The 19553-nt window shown below is 39.3% G+C and overlaps 1 protein-coding gene across 2 annotated transcripts in view; it reads right to left on the reverse strand.

Annotated features, from left to right (window-relative positions):
* Positions 1-415: 415 nt before the first annotated feature.
* The window catches only part of Pola1 (DNA polymerase alpha 1, catalytic subunit), a 304504-nt gene continuing 285366 nt past the window's right edge, over positions 416-19553 (reverse strand). The window contains exon 37 of one of the 2 annotated variants that reach the window (XM_040744194.1): positions 416-1494. In XM_040744194.1, coding sequence (XP_040600128.1) covers positions 1349-1494 — 146 coding nt within the window. In that variant the 3' untranslated portion in view covers positions 416-1348. The remainder of the gene's footprint in view (positions 1495-19553) is intronic. The other variant, XR_005876750.1, reaches the window with a different exon arrangement.

Below are 19553 nucleotides of genomic sequence, written 5' to 3' on the forward strand. Positions count from 1 at the left end.
TTGTTTCTTGGTTTAGTGTCCCTCCACCCTCTCCTTCTTTCTGGATCAGGAACCAATAATCCTAGTCCTCTCCATGCTTAATATATTAAAGGACTCAAAGGCCACGGAATTTCTTGATGCTTCGAATATCCAGACATCTTGCTCAGCATCTCTGAATTGGGTTGATTTAGGTTGTTATGAAAGAAAGCGGGGGTGGGGGAGGGGGCTGGAGAGATGGCTCAGTGGTTAAGAGCACTGGCTGCTCTTACAGAGGATCTGGGTTTAACTCCCAGTACTCACATGGCAGCTCACAACTGTCTGTAATTCCAGTTCCAAGGCATCTAATACCAATGTACATAAAATAAAAGTTAAGTAAATTAGGAAGAAAGAAAGAAAGGAAGAAAGAAAGAAAGCAGGCAGAGGTTTGGGAAGGAAATGGTCTTCAATCAAGCTTTTATTCCTTGCTGTCAACTTTAAATTGCATCCAATTAAAAAAAATCACTACTACTGGTTTCCCTTTAGAAAACTTTATTCTGAAGAACAAAACACAATGCATTTTCCCTTCTAAAAAACCCAAGTAGATAAATATTCTAATGCTGTCATATTGAAATACAGTTTATTGATGGCAAAAGGAGCACCATTTTGAAGAATTGATTAAACGTAGCAAGCACCAGGTCCTGTAAGCTGCCTCCCATTCTGAATGTAACAGTGATTCTTGTTACGATCTCACCATTTTTGTCAAATGTGCTTTCCTGCTGTATAAACCTCCACTCTGAACATTCTATGTAAAGGGAAAACGTAAGGAATGTTGAGTATGAGACACCTGTTCAGTGTTGGACTTTGAACAACTCAATAAACAAACTTGCTCTGTGAAATCTATTAAATGCACAATTTTTAAACACCACCCCTCCTCCTGTTATGTAAAAGAGCACTGAAAACAGCCATGTTTGGAACCAGTAGCTGAACAAGTATTTGGATGTAAACTGTGTTTAATTGACACATGAAAAAGCAAAATGTTAGAACTCCCATTAGACTCCACAAAACTCTTAGGGGTGTCTCTGCTACAGCCTCAGGGCAAATTGAAGGTCACCTAAAGCAGCAGTTTCTGCCCTGCAGAAACCCAGTCCCTAATAAGATAGGTCTTCAGGTACTTGGAAAAGGATTTGGTGGCACATTGTGCTATGACTGTTTGGCAGGTTAAATATTTTTTACACTCCCATCCTGGTCCACATCTACATGAACCCAACATGCAATCCTCGAAAGAACTCTTCGAAAGAAAAAGCAAGATACTGGCAAAGCAGTTAAGGCAAGTGGAGGCACTCCGAGGCTGAGATTCAGCAGCTGGTCTTCGTGCTTGCTCCTGGGTCTCTCAGTACTTCCCAGCATAACTGGCGAAGAGCTTGCTGAGGTTCACTTCAGAGTAGCCACTCCAGGACAAGAACTGCTCTGCTATGTTCTTGATTTTTTTGTAGTCATGAAGAACTTTGGGAGTAAAAAACTGCTTCTTCAATTTATCTAAAGTGAAATAAAAATAAAAGGATTAGAAATCTCAGATAGCTTCTTCAAAAATATTCAATATTTCTTTTTCCAGAGAAGGGGTGCAGGTTTTGATTGTAGTTTCATGTTTCTGATGCCCTAATGGGCCTGTCTGTGTCCTTTCTACCCGGGGACAGTTCTGTGAAAGTCTAAGTCTCCTCTTTTCAGAACCTAACTGCCCGAGAAGACAAAGCAGGTGAGGCCCCCTCTACTGACGTGAACTGCAGACTCATGTCCACGCACATCGGGCGAGACGAGTGCCCTTCTGAGACGCCACTCCCACTGGGCTGCTGAGCATTGCACGCTGCAGTAACAATCTGGACACAGAAGGAAGCTATATTCCCTAGTGCCCCCCAAACCACACTGCCCCAGCTAGTTGGCCTCCAGTTTCTTGTAGCTCCCCCATCTAAACAAAACCTTTACTGAAGGGAGGATAGCTGCCTGGAGGTCCACCTGTCATTTGCCAACCTTTCTTCTTATCCATTCTGTGAGAACTCAGATCCATGTCCCCACCTGTGCGCCCAAGTCCTTTTTACCTATCCATTCCTGGCCTTCCTATTTGGAGGATGGTTCTATCAGCCAGGAGTCATTCTCTTCCCCTATTCTCCCTTCCAGTGTCTGCTACCTTTGCACTTGCTTCTTTGAAAGGAGCAGCAGTGCTGTTTGTTGAGGTCTGATCTTTTGAGAGAGCCATCCCTTCCCTGAATGGTCTTTGTTCAAAGCTGCTCAGGAACCCCATGAGATGCTTTCACAAGTTTTATAGCAGAGGAAACTGCCTAAGGCCACAAAACAGGTCCTTAGAGATACAGATTTGGAAATTCAGGTAGCCAGAGCCCCCAACCAATAGTTGTAGGAGGTCACTTTTGTGTCCTGTCTTATGCCGCTGCTTGCTGGCAAGGCTTAGAAATTGGCTATTTCCAAGGTAAGGAACCCCGGGATAAACTGCCTGTGCCAAGGTACTGGGGGTGGGGGACAAAGCTTCCCAGAGCCTTGGAATAGGAAAGGTCCAGGAAGGAGACACAGATGTGGGAGCACATCCATGACAGAAAGAAAACCCCTCTCAAACAACAGATAGACAAAACAGCCCGCTAAACCCCGGAAAATGAAAACTCAGCCTCAAGATTTTTGTTCCTTAGCTACACATTCACATTTGTTCACAACCTTTTCTAAGTTACATCAATGCCTTTCCAAAAGGACCATAAGAAGTTTTGTTGAGGATTTAAATGCCCAAAAGGGGTAGAAAAAGAAGCTGGGGGGTGTGGGGGGCACATCGTTAACTGACTATACAAAGACAATTTGAAAGTTCTAATTATCGGAGTCTGGCAATATACAACAAAGGCCTCAACCAATGTGCCTGCCTCCTGGCAGGCCAGAACCGCAGGCCTGCAACCCTGTGCATGTGAATGACACAAATGCATCTGATGACTGCGGAGAGCACATTTCAAAAGCTGTGGTAATACAGAGCAGGGGAGGAAGAGAGAGGACATAGCTCCTGATGTGTTTACCTCCTCTGCTGATGGGATATTGACTTTTCCCACTAGGTTGGTTAGAAAGGGGACTATTTACGCTGCCACACAGCAGAGTTAGAATGACAACCAGCATCACTGTGCTCGCTTCTTCGTAAAAGACAACTGTGACCACCAGCATATCCCATACCTGGTCAATACAGCCCAGGCACCGTTTTCTGGTAGTCACAGATGCAGATAAAAGCTCCCACTTGCTTCCCCAATGAGAGCTTAATCAATAGCATATGGAAGGTCCTCTAGGAAACAGAACTGGATGAACTGTCAGGCCATATCCCAGGAGCTTGGAGGGTAAGGAGTCACTTGTTCAGTTTCTCACTTCTTCTTTGGACACTGGGGCCCAAAAGGGATAACATTAAACCGTTCACCCCGTTTCTGTCAATACTAACCTACCACTTTCGAACTTAAGAGAAAATACAGATGTTAAATGGTGAAAGTCAGTTAACACGGTCAGTAAACTGCTGCCTCCTTTTGCTGTTCTAGTTTTTGAACATAGCCCACCGGTAACATCATCATCCCAAGTGGAGCTGTGGTCAGAACTTAGGACAACACTGATAAAATATTTTAAGAGGTCAGTCAACAAGACGCAGACACATGCAACAATGGCACACAGCTCTACCAAATATCATTCAGTAATTGTAACTCTTGCCCTATAAATCCAAACTTCAAACATAACAGTAAAATATAATCTAGTGACCTAAAGTATTACCTGGAAGGCACTCATCCTTATCCACAAGCATAATAAACCTTTTTTTTTTTAGTTTTCTTGTCAATACTCTTCCTGGGTAATTACTCTACATTTTTATTTTTCTGAGACAGGGTTTCACTGTGTAGCCCTGGCTGTCCTGGGACTCACTTGTAGACCAGGCTGACTTCAAACATCCACCTGCCTCTACCTCCTGCTAGGATTAAAGGTGTGCACTGTCCGGCTTGGTTCTCCAAATAGTTTATCAGACAAAACAACAAACCACTAATACGAAAGTTTATTTCTATTCACTAGAATACAAAATGATCCAAATTACAGTGTTTCTGATGCAAGACCAACTAGATCATCTGAGATTTGACCTGTATTAGAGGTTTTGTTAAAAGTCATCTGATTAAATGAAATCCTTGTGCTATTTGAAAAAAAAAAACCAAAACAAATAGGAGTCATCTCTGAGGAAACTTATTCCTATATTACATATTTCAGCTCAATGTCAGTAAAGCAAAAATCTCTTTTCAGTTTTCCTCTTTATAAAACCATTTTTGGTCTTAAACACATCGAACTAGGAACCATGAGGCAAAGACATTTTAAAACATCGCCTACTGGTTATTTTATTTTAATTAAGGCAGGCTTAGGCACACAGGCAGCAGCCGTCTCTGTTCTGAATGTCTGTTTCATTTATTTCTGTGCAAAGGTATCAAACAACAGTCAGTTATAATTGATTCTGTCAGGTGTTATACAGTCAGTCATAATTGTCTCTGTGTAGAGGTGTGTCAATTTACTATATGTGAATGAAATCTTCTGTCAATTATGGAATCAGGTAATAATTTCAGTCAGTTTTTTAATTGCATGGCTTCCCACCATACAGTTCTCGGCTCTCCCACCTTTTCTAATCCATATCATCCCTCCCTCCCTCAATGTGAGTGTTTGCCTTCAGGTGTGGAATGCAGGAGACTTGAGGAATTTTGAGATGAAACTGCATTTCGTGGTTCTCGCTGTCATTTAGGGCCACGGGAGCTACAAAGAGCTGCTGGGGCCTCTGGCCTCGTTGCCTTTTTCCTATTAACCCAAAATAGAGGCAAAGCATAGGTATCTGCAAGATCTCAAATGACACCCAGATTTCAAAGAGAAAGACATTCATCATCCCAAGTCTAAAAGCATCTATTAATCAAAGCAAGAAATTAAAATATGTAATCTTTGAGTCAATTCTTATCTAGAGAAAAAAATTAGAAGACACAGCGCCAGGCACACGCAGCATGCAATATATTTATCTACCAGCCAATGCCTGGAGGGCCATTCTTGTCTGAGAAATCACTGCCTAGATATAAAATATTTCTGAAGGCTGGAGAGTCTCTTAGTCCATTATTCATTTCCACTCCTACTTATAAACAATTATCTTCAGTTTTCTTTTTCTTCTTTTTTGTTGCTACCAAAATACAGCCTTCAAACAGTATAAAATGTCCATGGTTCAGCTCAAGTGCTCTACCAGACTGATCTGACAAGTATTTAGAAGTGTGATTATAATTCTCTCCACTATTGGTCTGGTTCATGTTCAATAAATACAGGCTTGCTGCAGCCTGGTGCTGGTGAACAGTGACCCTTCCCACTTGAAGCAAATGGAGGTGCAATGGGGCCCCACCACCAGGAAGGGCTGGCCAGTGGAAGTTTGGAAAAGAGCAGAGGGTGATGTGAGGAGGGAGGAGACAGGGCGAGGCGATGTAAAGAATGCCATGTCTACAGAGAAAAAAATAGAAAGTGAGAGTCGTGCCCCTTACCATGTTTCACTGGAGAAAGAGTCACCTTGAAAGAGATCAAAAATTTCCTTTCAACTGGATGAAGTGATTCTATCAGGGTTGGGTTTTGGGTGTTTGTATTTGTCATGTCGGAAGAAAATTGCCCATGCAGCCCCCTTGCTGAGGTTATAAAAAGTACTGTCAACCATACTGGACAGAATTTTTTTGGAGGGGGGGTGCAGAGAAGGGAAAAACACATTGTGCAGGATCATTAAGCACTGTTGTATAAATAAAGTTAGAAGATCAAACGAAAGAGGGGACTCGGGTTAAATGCTGGAAGACAAGCTTAAATAAAGTTCTAAGAAAAAAGCAAGGCACGCTGTAATTCCAAGAACCTATTACTTCAGACAATTTACTTCAAAAAATAAAATCAGAATGGTAAATGATTACCCAAAAGCAATCATGTCATCATCACTGAGAGATGGAATAAAATAATTTTTTGTGAAGTGGCTGAATGAGAGCAACTTAAAAGCCACGGAGCCTGTCAGAAGCACATTATTTCTTTTTACACCCCGTTTCCCAATTCATCTCAGTGCTGCTGACTAACCTCGGCTCCCAGCAGGTGGAGCATTTAAAATAAATAGCATTTCCTACAAAACGCGCTCCAACTGCCCCATGACAGACGCTTCCAATTCCCGGCCAGCCACTGGATCAGCTTCAGCGGTATCTAACAAGGTGTAAATACAATAACAAGCATGTAATTAAGTGAGCATGATGAAGTTAATGGAGATAATTCATTCCATTTTGGGCTTATGAATATTCTATTAGATGTTATCAGGCAGCTGGAATAGCTGTTAATTTAATCATCATTCAGACCAGCAAAATGTTCTTTGTGCGAGCATAATTGCAGAGAATGAATAATTGATTTGACAATTGTACCAGTGGATTTCAAACAGTTCTGTGCGCTCTCAGAGCAGGAAGGGAGGAGAACTGGAATACTCAAAGCACTGAAGAGGTGGCAGAGAAGCCAGCCTGTAAATTGAACATTATCAGGACACAGATAAAGGACAATTTTTATTTTATCAATGCAACACAATTACATTACAGTGCGCTAGTAATCATTCTGCCCACACTTTAAAAAGGGAAATAAATTACTCTTCATGGGAAAGGACAAAAAGAAATATCAAAACCATTTAGAATCCATTGATATTGGATATTTAATTTTTTGCATTATATTTTATTATAGGAAATATCAAACTGTGTTCGAAATTGCTGCCACATTTAACTCTGTTACCTGCAATCAGGTACACAGATTGTATTTTACACGTATCTCTGTATTACAGCGTGTTCTATGAATTACAATGACTTTATTGCAATTTCTTTAAAAACTCCCCTAATGTTTAAAAAGAGCCATCAATGTAGCATACAAGTGTACTGTATGTACATCTTAACTATCAGGACTCTGTTCTGGTTTTATTCAAAAACTAGCTTTATTTTTCTCCTAATGATTCTATACGGCATTTGGATGGAAAAGTAGCAATAAAATATTGACCTTCAACAAGCCACCTCCATCATGAAACTAAGTTGATTACAGATCAACTCTACAGAAGGCCTAGAGTTCTCAGTTACTATCCCAATGCAAAACATGTTTGCCTTCCCATCCACAATTGTCACTATAATTTGCCCAAATCGTACAGGGTATTTTATGCACAAACTTGTAATTTGGTCAAAGCCAATGGAATAGACAACAATGGCAGTCAAATTTAATGCAAGCCCTACTTTTTAATACACACAGTCATGAGAAAATGGAAATATCCTAAATACCTCAATGTCATAGCTGGTGTTCTATGACAGACAAGAGTAGAGATGATTAACCTAGGTCAGTGGTTCTCAAAGGCTGAGGATTTGGGACTGGGAAAGAGTCAAGGAAAATCTCTGTGAAGTTGGGCAACATGTTCGTCCAGTCAGTGTTCATCATTCAAGCCCATTTCTAGATTCTGATCATTTCAACCTTCCTCCAAATAAGAGCCCAGACTACAACTATGTCAGTAATGTCCGATTTCATTATCTGACATCTTTGCACTATTGAAGTAGCATGTTCACCATCATCATTCTTTCCAAGTCTTAGGCCAGCAACACTATCTAAGAAGTGTACATTGCATCTTTTTTGTTCATATGCCATTTCTACTGTTGATTCATATATTGCTTTAATTTCTATTTACATGGTTTTAAAAACTGGATGCAAAAATACACAAGAATATAGTACTTGGCGAGAACAATAACAACAGGATTTAGATTTCACTTACTTTGGAGAGCTTACAGGGTAAGGGTGTATGCTCATAAGGCTTGGTCACTCTTCGGAAGAAAAGGTAGCCAGGAGACAGAGAGAAAATACTTATGTAATAAATGTACCAAATGATTAGGGATTGGCTTCAGAATCAAATTCTGAACTCATTTCTGAATGTCAAGCTTCTGTTTATCTTTCCTCATCTTAATGACTGTACAGGTTGAAAGATTAGTGTGCTTTGGTAGTTTTTGAGGCCCTGCTAATGTTCGACAAATGTTAGCCAATGACAATGAATGATAACGGCTAGGCGGTAAAGGCTATGGGGTCCAGTGTAAATAATCATTTATCATGGGTGGGAGGAAGAAAAAGTGATCAGACTGTAGCAAATGTGTGAAAAGGGACACTCAAGGGAATTGCTTTTATATTTCCTGGACCAAAGACTAAGCATTTGGCCTCTTGGGGATAGAGGCTAAGAACACAAGACTGGCCTTCTTTGCTATGTAATCCCCTAGATCTCTTTACTTCTCACTGGGCCTTTCTGTTCTCAGAGCACATTACAGGATCTTGGAATGGTTCTGACCAATGCAAATAGTTGGAAACATGCCTGCGCTATAGTTACCTGTGAAGGTAATAGCTAGGAACATATCTTGGTGAGAGTATTACCTGTTCCATACTGGTAATGGATATCCTCTGGATAGATAACAGATGGAGGGTGTTCCAAGCCTTCTAGGATACCCTCCTTTTTCTCTTCTCTATTTGGAAGCAGATACAGTTTCAACTATTCTAGGAGCTCTCAGTTTTTCTTGGGTTCTGTTTGTTCATGGATGGTACACAAACCCTCTCTATTTGTAAATCATGCACATAGATGTTATACCACCAAACAATGAGCTATATTCTTTGTGGAGGAAAAAAATCCCATTTTTATTAATTTAAACCAAACCGCTATTCTGGCAAAATAGTGAAAGGAAATAGAAGATGTCACAAGCAGACATTTAAATGACTGCTTATCATCAAACCCATTATTCAAGGAAAAACTATGAAGGCAACATTTTTGGGGCTGCATTGACTTTAATGTTTATGTAAAATGGATATGATCTGTGATCTGATTCATCAGATATAATCTAAATATTAAGAGCTGGGTGGGTGTGGTGGCACACACATGCCTGTAATCTTAGCCCTCAGGAGGCTGTGGCAGGAAAATCATGAGTTCAAGATCAGCATGGAGTACATAACAAGATCCTGTCTCAAAACAAGACAAAACAAGAAATCAACCAAACAACAACCCAAAAAAGCAGGTGGTTGTACAACTCAATAATCAATTTCTTAGGATACACAAGGGCCAGCATTCAATAGCTAGCATCAAAAGGAATAATAAGACAATTCAGAATATTAAACTATCCATTACATCTGAAATACTACTTTCTCAGTAAATCCATGTTCAGATTCCCTTTACACAGAAATAAAGGTTGCGTTGAAGCAACAAGTTTTGGAGACAATGAACATATTTCACCTGAAAAACAAACACCCAGTTTTCTCAGGGTGTCAAGGTTAGCATTCTTTCTTTTTTCTTTTTTGGAGACAGGACTTCTCAGTGAGCCTTGGCTGTCCTGGAACTCTCTGTAGGGCTGGCCTTAAACTCAGACATCTACCTGCCTCTGCCTCCTGATTGCTGGGATTAAAGGCCTGCGCCACCACCACTGGGCTTAAGGTTAGCACTCTTTACCTTCTTTAATTGGACAAAACAATGCATGGCGATCTCTCACCAATAGATTCTTTTATTAAGTCAGTGGATTTTTTTTTTACCTATTGGAACTCTGAAGACTGTAGTGAATTATATCCTAGGACTGATCAGTGACAGTTCAAACAGAACTCTCCACTAACTTCATCAGAATTGACCAGTTATCTTGAAATCTTAACTGGCTGATGACAAAGATAGTCAGCCACAGCTGTTCTTTTCCCAAAGTCTCTTACTGAAAACTTAAGATTTGTTCAGAGGAGGTTAATAGGGGGTAGCATTCTACTTTATTCAGTGACTTAAAATATTGGCATCCTTTCTCTACCACAATTAACATCAAAGTTTCTTAGTAGAAAAGGCTGGGGGCTTTTGAGAATAGGCAGCCCTTGTAAAGCCAATGAAAAATACAAGCCTAGGTGAACTTAATTTTATCTTTAATGATAGAGCAAGCTAAAAGTGGCTTTCTCTTGAAAGACATGGTCCCCTTTAGGATTCCTCTTTTATAAGACTGGCCAAGCATAGACCATACTGAGTGACTCTCAAATGAGGAGTTACTTATGTGAAGCAATAATAAGATATTTGACATTTTATGATTCACATTTCTCAGTATAGAACAAAGATTAATAAATTATGGTTTGTCAATAAAGTTTTATTGGAACACAACCATGCTCATTATGTTTATTTTTTCAATAGCAACAATGGTGACACTGAACAACTGTAATGAGATTATCTGGTTATGAAAGCTGGAGATTTCAACAACTGACCCTATATAGAAAAAGTCTGACAATTTCTGGTAAAAAAAAAGGGTTCAAAAGATATAAATCCTAGCATGATGTAGTATTGTATGCATACAGATACTAATGCTGAGGTGGGAGGATTTCATGATGGAGCTTAAAACTACCCTAGCAACACAGCCAGACCCTGCCTCAAAAACAAACACTTCCCCTAACAAAAGAAACAACAACAAAAAAATCATAAATCGCCAGGCGTTGTGGTGCACGCTTTAATCCCAGCACTTAGGAGGCAGAGGCAGGCGGATCTCTGAGTTTGAGGCCAGCCTGCTCTACAGAGTGAGTTCCAGGACAGCCTCCAAAACAATACAGAGAAACCCTGTCTCGAAAAATTAAAAAAAATAAAAAATCATAATAACAATCTTATAAGCTAAACAGAATCAACAGATTCATGCAGTAATGCAGGAAGCAAGACCAAAGAGGCTTTCTGTAAGGCTAAACTTTTAGTTCATGCTTTCTCTACATCCTCTTTGAAAGGGACAAAAAAATAAAAATAGAAAGAAAGAAAGAAAGAAAAGAAAAGGGAAGGGAAGGAAACCTTGCTATTTGTTTCCCTTGACAAAGTCTCACTAGGTAACTCAGCCCAGCCTCTAATTTATAATCCTCCTGCAATGGTCTCTCAAATCCTGGGATTATACACTTATAGGTAATGGTCACCTCTCCCAGCATAAACAATGTATCTAAAAACAAACAAACAAACAACAAAAAACCCAAACCCCACAAACATACAAGATTTCTGATTTGATTTGGGCAACTGAAAGTCTTTAGAATTGTCACCTAGTGTTGATGTGAATGCTGGAATAAACACACTCATATTTTCTATGGGTATAAAATGGTGGTGCTAGGCCATGAATTGTAAAATTGTTCTGCTTTACATGTGTTTAAATTTTCTCCAATAAAAATTCCAAATCCTTCAGGTTGTTTTTTGGCTGCTATTAGATGAAGGTTAAATGGTAGTGGAGATAGGGATAGAATACATTAGGAAATGTGTTTTACATTCTAGACTCTTCTCAAAGAAATGTATAACCCTTACAGTAAAGCTTAAGTCTTTTATCTGCTGTTTAGAAAAAGAGACTTCTATCAAGGCACTCTTCTGAGGGAGTATATAAGTGCTTAGAGAGATTCAACATCCGTATTTGTGATATTTAATATGCACATTTCTAGCTGCCAAGGAAAATCCCTATATTGTTGTACATTTTCACTCTTATTATCCTTAACATGTAGATTTATTTCTTTTTCTTCTTGTGAGATTGGATTGCACAAAGCACGTCCCGCACTAGCTGAGCTATACCACTAGCCCAAGGTAACTTTTTATGCTTAGTCCAAAGCTAATTATAAACTGGATCTTATTGATTTGCAAATTGTTGCTATCCATTTAAAGCTGTGTCACATTTACAACTCAATGATTAAAAGCATTGAGTGTCTCTTATACTGCATAGTTCTTGATTAAGTCATGGAATTCTCAGCCTCTAGGCCTCATTTTGCAGATGGGATCATGGAACTTCAGTGTAGACGGTAGCACAGGGTAGACAGAAATGCATAAGTCATAATTCCAAAGAAGAGGCAAAGGTAAAGAGGTAACGTTAGTTACTGAGGGGCCTAGCTGATTTCATACATGCACGCCACCACACCCATCACATAGGTCTTTGCCCACTGATAGGACCAGCCGTACAAGGGTTTATTTAGATGCTATAAGTGAATGGCACTCACTATAGTTATAAATAGTAAAAGTATCACATCATCACATTCTTTTTTTCTGGTGTGTGTGCACAAGTACGCATAGGTGCACTCATGTGCATGTGTATTAGATATTATAGACACTCCATAATACCGACCAATGGAGTCATTCTATTCATATTTCCATCATGAAAAGACTATATGCTTCATTGGCAAATAACCTGTGTTTTGGCTTTTCTACTTGTTTTGCTTGGGTGTCATTTATAATTTGTCATAGGGTAAGGAGGGAAACTTAAAAAAAAAGTTAACATGCCTGCTATATTTCTCACAGTTTAGCACTTGAATTGGAGAGAGAAACATCCATAGGTAAGTAAATACACCACACTTTAACACAGAGAAACTTGCTTGAACTGTTGCTTCATTCAACAAAGATTTGCTCAATGTCTATTAAGTGCCAGACACTGTTCTAAATCCTGTGAATACAGGAATGAACAAAAAAGACAAAAGGCCTGCCTCCATACGGTTTAGTGTCTGACATTCCTACAGACATGATTAAGACAAAGAAAAAATCACAAGCCACCATATGAACATAAAGAGAGCTATATTCTTTAGAAGAAACACACTTCAGAAGACTGGGTTACTTTTATTATCAGTGCAATGCAGCCAACAAGGCGTCATTCAATTATTTTGAGTGAGATTGGAGTTACTTCTATATTTTTAAAAGTTTAATTCTGAAGAAGTGAAGTAGGCTTCAAGTATACTGTCACTGCCATCCTCTAAGTGGCCCATCTATTGGCCTAAACATATGACTCTCCAAAATACAAAAATACTACAAATACAGCTTCCATCTGTCCTATAGTCATAGTAGACATCCCTTTCATTCACAAGCAAAGCCAGCAAAGGGGGGAGGGGACTTGAGATAGAGAAAGGATAAATTCCACTTGTGCGATTAAAAAAAAAAAGTAGACTAGTGAACCCAGTGGTTGAAAAGTGAAGATAAAAAGAAGAAAACAGTAATCTTGCTATAGAAACCAGAGAATTATGTTCCTGCTCTCCCCCTACTTTTTTTTTTGCTTTCACACTGTACAAACTCTAGCACCCTGAACAACTCACTCTCCTGCTATTTCCAGCACTTTAAAGAAACTTTTCAACATTTCTGCTTGACACATTTTTTCAACAAGGAGGTGAAGACAATAAGTAAACAGGTAGTGAAGGGCTATTTAGAGAGCTGGTCAGTCACAGTAATAATAAAGGGGAAAACCCCCACCCGAACAGAATATCCATCCTATGTGCAGCAGCCACCGACGGCACATGACCTCTGACAAACAGTTTTCAGAGTAATTTTAATGCTACTCTGGATTTAACTTGACTAACTGGTAGCAATTGAGCACATCTTTTTTTCTTTCTTTCTTTTTTTTGTGGCAGCAGTTATCTAAAATGCTACAATAACAGCATCAAAAGTAGAATGGTGGAAGATTGGTTTTCCATTGTGCTGCTGAACTGGCATAATGCCCACTTTAAAAGCAATTCGCTGCTCATCACTGAAATCTGGCAGACACGACACTAAATGCCTTGAGGGAAAAAAAGGGACTTGAGAAGGGGGAACCCACTCCAACCACCATGAAAGGGGGGGGGGGAAGAGTTCCACAGATGAGGAATCTGAGTGAGAAGAGAAAATTGCCAAATAAAAAGTTTATAGCATTGCATGCAGACTCCCAACAGGCTGTACTTAATTTGCTAGAAGATTTTGTCTACAGGTCTGCATTAGTTACAGCCGAACAAAACAAAAGCAAAATATATATTTATGTCTGTCTATTGTTCTGATGAAGCAAAAACCCAGTGAGTTCCATCAATCATATGTCAAACATGTCTTCCCCGTTTTATTTACCACCAAATATAATGAGTAAATATGTGATAATAAAACTCTTCTTTTTACATGGACATATACAATTTTTCCTCCTGCTAAATACAGGTAATGATTTAGGAAGCTTTCAAAATGTCTTTTTACTGTCAATAAAACTAATTCTATTCCTATTTTCATGTGGGAAAAAAGGCTTTACAAATGAAAATTCAAATTAAAATTCTGATTATAGTGTAGTGTGACAACACCTGTATTTATAATTTTACTGTCAGCTAGCTTGTAGTGTTTAACAATAGCTCAAAGTAGAAAAGTAATTGGAATTTGTCTGTAACATGCCAGATGACGGCATTGGGAACTTTGCTACGCTACAGCAAACTCGGTTTGATGGCAAAATAACCTCATGGAGATTTCTACAACTCAAAGGTTGCTGGGGTGTGTGTGTAGGTGTCTCTCAGGTATGGGACTCATTCCTGGATTGGAGGATAAGAATTTGTATTTGATGAGAAAACACAGCTCTGATCCTGACTCATGCTCCAAGCCCCTTACCTACCTTTCAGTCTCTCCCACAGCACAGATGCAATTTAGGTCCTACAATTACCCAGAAAAATGAAGAGCAGGCAAACAAGCAACACCAACAATATCCTGTTATTACGGAGTCAAAGCAGTGAGGCATTTTAACTATAAACCAAACAGAAGCAGGTGGGATGGGGACGGATGCATCCTTGAGGACACAAGAGCAATGAGGTAGGAAAGGACAAAGTGTTGACAAAAGCAAAAGAGACTGGCTGGTTACTTATCATTTGTCTAAGACTGCAGAGCCAGAAGCACTAGAGGTGTTTATTGTAGTCACTGGTTTTTCAGTAACCACTGATAAATAATACAGGTCCCCTCACAGATGCCTAAGATTTGCTATTTATCAAACGATTAAGAGAAAACTTACACAACCCACCAATAATCTTACTGAGGCAATATGGAGAAAAATTATTTAAAGCAGTGTTCTGCTGTCAACTTGAATCTTTCAAAACTTATAAACACACGTTAATCTCCACACACAACTTGCCTTACTCTAGTCTACAAGTGAAAAGCCCATCTTTTTCATTATCCTAAAGACGGAAAAAAAAGAGCCACATACAAAAGAAAAGCAGAATGACAGTGATGTTTTAGTTTACACTAGATATGGCAACACACACAAACTGTCAAAACTATGGAATGAAAAAAGCTGTTATCAAGCAACTGTCAAGAGAGTCCTCTGAGATTTGGAAATCTTGTGTTTATTGTAACTACTGCACATTACACAAAGAAAGAAACATCCCTCTCCTTGCTCTTGCTGCTAAATATCATGCAAGAGAACACAGGCTTCTCCCTTAGTATTTAGACTAATTTTTCCTCCTGGTATAATCCTGTGCTTGACAGAACTCCCCTCCTCCTAAGGTATCTACTGTGTGGTCAAGGTTCAGAGAGAAATTTGAAGTTCTATCAAACATTATTTCATTTCAAAAACCATCACCACCTCATTTCATGTTGTTAACTGGTTGTCTATCCTGTAAGAGTGGAATCTCTTAACATCAAAATGCATAGTCTTCACTGGAATGATTTTCTGACTTAGTTCTACAAAGGGAAGTACAGAGTTGAAAAGGTATCGACACTTACGATAAAATGATTTTAATTTGTGACGCTCTTTCCATCTTCCTAATAATGGATATGACAGAGAAACCCGAATTCCTAAAGGGAAATTACCATCTAATAAGGGGAAGAAATGGAAAAATGCAGGGTCAAGATCTCTTCCCATAGTGCATGATATTAGTGGGGTGTAGCTCATTTTCCCATTCCAAACTCAAGAGGCAAAATGTCCCTTGTAATCTCACCCGACTCTGTACATTTTATCCCACTTGCCAAAGTGGCTTTTCACCTAAACAGAGGCAGAACCACTCCCAGTATGACTCTTAATTCTTGTTCCAGGCCCCTGTGGCCATGCTTAGCCAACTATATGACAGTGCCTGGGTAATGGCAGCAGTCGCCCCTTGATTAACATAAGTGGATGCACTCTTTAGGTGTTTTCATTTTTATTTTCCATATTTTCCTTAAATGCAGGATGTACACTTTGTAAAAAATTGGGTAGCAGAACCCTTACTGTAGCATTAACTGCCTGATATATGGGTCAAATCAAATCAAGACACATTCTGTTACAAAAGAAAAGCCGTTTGCAAAAGATGAGCCGACATATAGAACAAGAGTCATAATTTGGGAACAAAGAGATTAGACTGAGTCTGCTTCTTGCCATTTTTTCCAGCATGTTTCTTTGTATAGAGGTAGTTTCAATGGCACGTTTATCTTCTCATTGATGCAGGAAAGAAGGAGTCAACATGTTTTATGTGGGTCTCAGCTCCAAATAGGTTATAGTGGTTACCCAATGCTTAGAACATACTTATTTTAGGTTTCAGTAACTTGGCATGATTCAGTCCAAAACAAAATAAGTCAGTCAATTTTTAACCTGTGGTAAAAATGGCCTAACAGCAATGTCAGTTTTGTGAGAAATTAAGGTGACTGCTGGGCGTTGGTGGCGCATGCCTTTAATCCTAGCACTTGGGTGGCAGAGGCAGGCGGATCGCTGTAAGTTCGAAGCCAGCTTGGTCTACAGCGTGAGTGCTAGGATAGGCTCCAAAGCTACACAGAGAAACCCTGTCTTGAAAAACAAAACAAAACAACAACAAAAAATTAAGGTGACTGCCTAATAACAAAAATCTACATTTCCAAAACAGGTAAATCTTTTGTAGCTTTTAATAACTAGCAAATTATTATTAATATTAAATATTAATTAAGGGAAATACTTGCATGTTTTATTCCTTGTATTTCTTATTGTTATTTTCTGTTAAGTGACCAATTTACATTCATTTCAAGCAATGAAAATCATGTTGTATGCAATTATCTCAATATCAACCAGTTCTCTGTGAATGAAATTTTATTTGAAGTAAACAGTTCAAAATTTTCTGGATGGGATAGAGAGATGGCTTAGAGGTTAAAAGTGCTGGCTGTTCTTCCAGAAGATGCAAATTTGATTCCTCTCACCCATATGGCAGTCTAGAACTATCTATAACTCCAGATTTAGGGGATCTGATCCCTCTCTGGCCTCCATGGGCTCCAGGCATGCATGTGGGGCACAAATGTACTTGCAGGCAAAATATTTAAACACATAAAAAATCCACATCCAGAGAGATGCCGTAGCAGGTAACCTGTTGACCTAAGTTTGATTCCTGGAACTTATGTAAAAAGCTAGATGTGGTGTCGCACATCTGTAACTCCAGTAAGCACTCTACTTAGAAGTAGAATGCGGAGGATGAAGACCAGCTAACATGGTGACAAAAATCGAGGGAGACCCTACCTCAACAAGATAAAAGAACTTCTAGAAGGTGATTTCTAGAAGTTGTCTTTTCGCCTGGCTTCTACAATATGCACCATGGCATGTATTTATCCCTCTTCCCCAACATACAAAAACAAAACTTTCCTTAGTCAGATAATAGTGTATACCTATAATCTGCTGCAGTTTGGAGGCCAACCCTGGGTACACAGCAAGACTATGCCTCTAAAAAACAACCTCCTAATGTGCCCCCAAAAATATAGGGAAAAAAACCACTCACAGCCTGGTGTAATTGTAAACATACTCACAGGAGGATGGGCTACATAGCAAGACCTGTTTTCAAAACACAAAAATAAAATTCCCTCACAATGTATCCAAATTTCAGTGGTTTTTATGTGAGGAAAAAGCTATACATTGGTGAAATTATGATACTTGGTCCACTAAAGAAGTTTGGAGACACCTGTAACAAATTTGGGGGCATCACTTTGATTTATTCTCAAAATTTACAAAATAATAGCATTATGCATTTTGTAGTATCATTTAAAATGTGCTCTAGAACCAGACTAGGCTCAAATCCTGACTCTTGCCATTAATTTGCTGGGTGGCCACAGGCAGTTTCCTTAATCTCTCTGTACCTCTCCAGCTCTTCATTTATAATGGAGGGCAATGACACTAACTTCCTAGGTCTGCTGAAAGTTACAGAAGATAAAACATGGACCATAATTAGAATAGTGTTTAGTGTTTCATAAGTTTTAATCATTGTATAAGCACTCATCATTATTTTACAGTTCTTAAGGGTCTCATCTAGAATCTAATGAAAAAAGAAACAAAGGCATAAAACTACTCCTCATCAGATTTAACTTGGGAGGAATATGTGAAAAAAGACCCCTAAAAATCCTTCTACAGATATATTTTGAGGCCTTTGGATTTCATGAACATTAAAATGGCAGTAGAAATAGACTATACTAAAAAGAACCTCCAATTTCTGGTTGAAGGTAGCACACTAAATACATATACTTAGCTCTGCAAATGCCTAAATCTTCACGACAATTATAGTAAGGGATTCTTTTTGTAGACAGGGCTTCTCTTTTTAACAGTCCTGGCTGTCCTGGAACTCACTCTGTAGATTGGTCTGGCCTCAAACTCAAGAGATCCACCTGCTTCTGCCTCCCGAGTGCTGGAATTACATGTGTGCACCACCCCTGCCTGACCTACATTAAGGGACTTTTAAAGGCACAATAAACTCCAAACAGGAATGGGAATACCAACAGCAAAGCCAGTAGAAGAATACATGGTAATTTATAAAGTGGATCTTACCAGAATTTGAAGCTTGCAGGAGAGCTGGAAGGGGGCTTATCTTATCCCACAAATTCCCAGGGCTTGTGGAGTGGTGAAGATTGGTTCTAAGAATGATGAAAGCTAGTTCCTGGATGTCCATTTCCATGAACCAAGGGACCATTTGGCACACTGTGTCAAGACTGCATTTGAAAGCCTGAGCTGCTGCCCCTTACCTCCACCCCATTCCCCAATGGCAGTAATAGGCTTTTCTTCTCTGGAGAATTTGACCAGCTCATGAAAACAGACCTCAAGTTATTGAAAGATTACAATCATGAAGTATATCAAGTACAAGCAAAGCTTGTTATAATAAAAGGCACCGAGTTCATTGGCTGTGGTGATTCATGTTTGTAATCCTAACACTTGATGACAGGCAGGAGGATCAAGAATTTAATGCTAACCTTGGCTACTCATTTGAGTTTAAGGTCAATTTGACCTATATGGAACCCTGTTTCAAAAAGAAACAAAAGTAACTAGGTATGGTGTTGTAAGAGGCCTATAATGTCAGCATTTAGGATATGGAGACAGAATGATCAAGAGTTCAAAGCCAGTCTGGGTTACAAGAGATGCTATTTCAAAACAAAACAACAACAAAAAAACCCAACCACCGGGCAGCGGTGGCACACGCCCTTAATCTCAGCACTCAGGAGGCAAAGGCAGGCAGATCTCTGTGAGTTCGAGACCAGCCTAGTCTACAAGAGCTAGTTCCAGGACAGCCTCCAAAGCCACAGAGAAACCGTGTCTCGAAAAAACAAAAATCCAACAAAACAAAACAAACAAACAAAAGCCCAACCAACCAAATTACTAAACAAAAATAAAAAGCCTAATTGGATGATAGAATACTGGCATAGCATTCAAAAGGTCTTGAGTTTGATCATTAGCACTGCAAAATAAAAAAGTAAAACAAATCTAATTATTATAAAAATTGTGGTGAGGAAACGGAGAAAAGGTTTGGGAAAATTTCCCAGAACTACATGACTAAACGTTTCAAACTAGAAAGAGTCCATCAGGTAGGCAGTACCACAAAAGAAAACTGTC

This window comes from Mesocricetus auratus, unplaced genomic scaffold (genome assembly GCF_017639785.1).
Source record: "Mesocricetus auratus isolate SY011 unplaced genomic scaffold, BCM_Maur_2.0 Super-Scaffold_100003, whole genome shotgun sequence".
Classification (NCBI taxonomy): domain Eukaryota; kingdom Metazoa; phylum Chordata; class Mammalia; order Rodentia; family Cricetidae; genus Mesocricetus; species Mesocricetus auratus.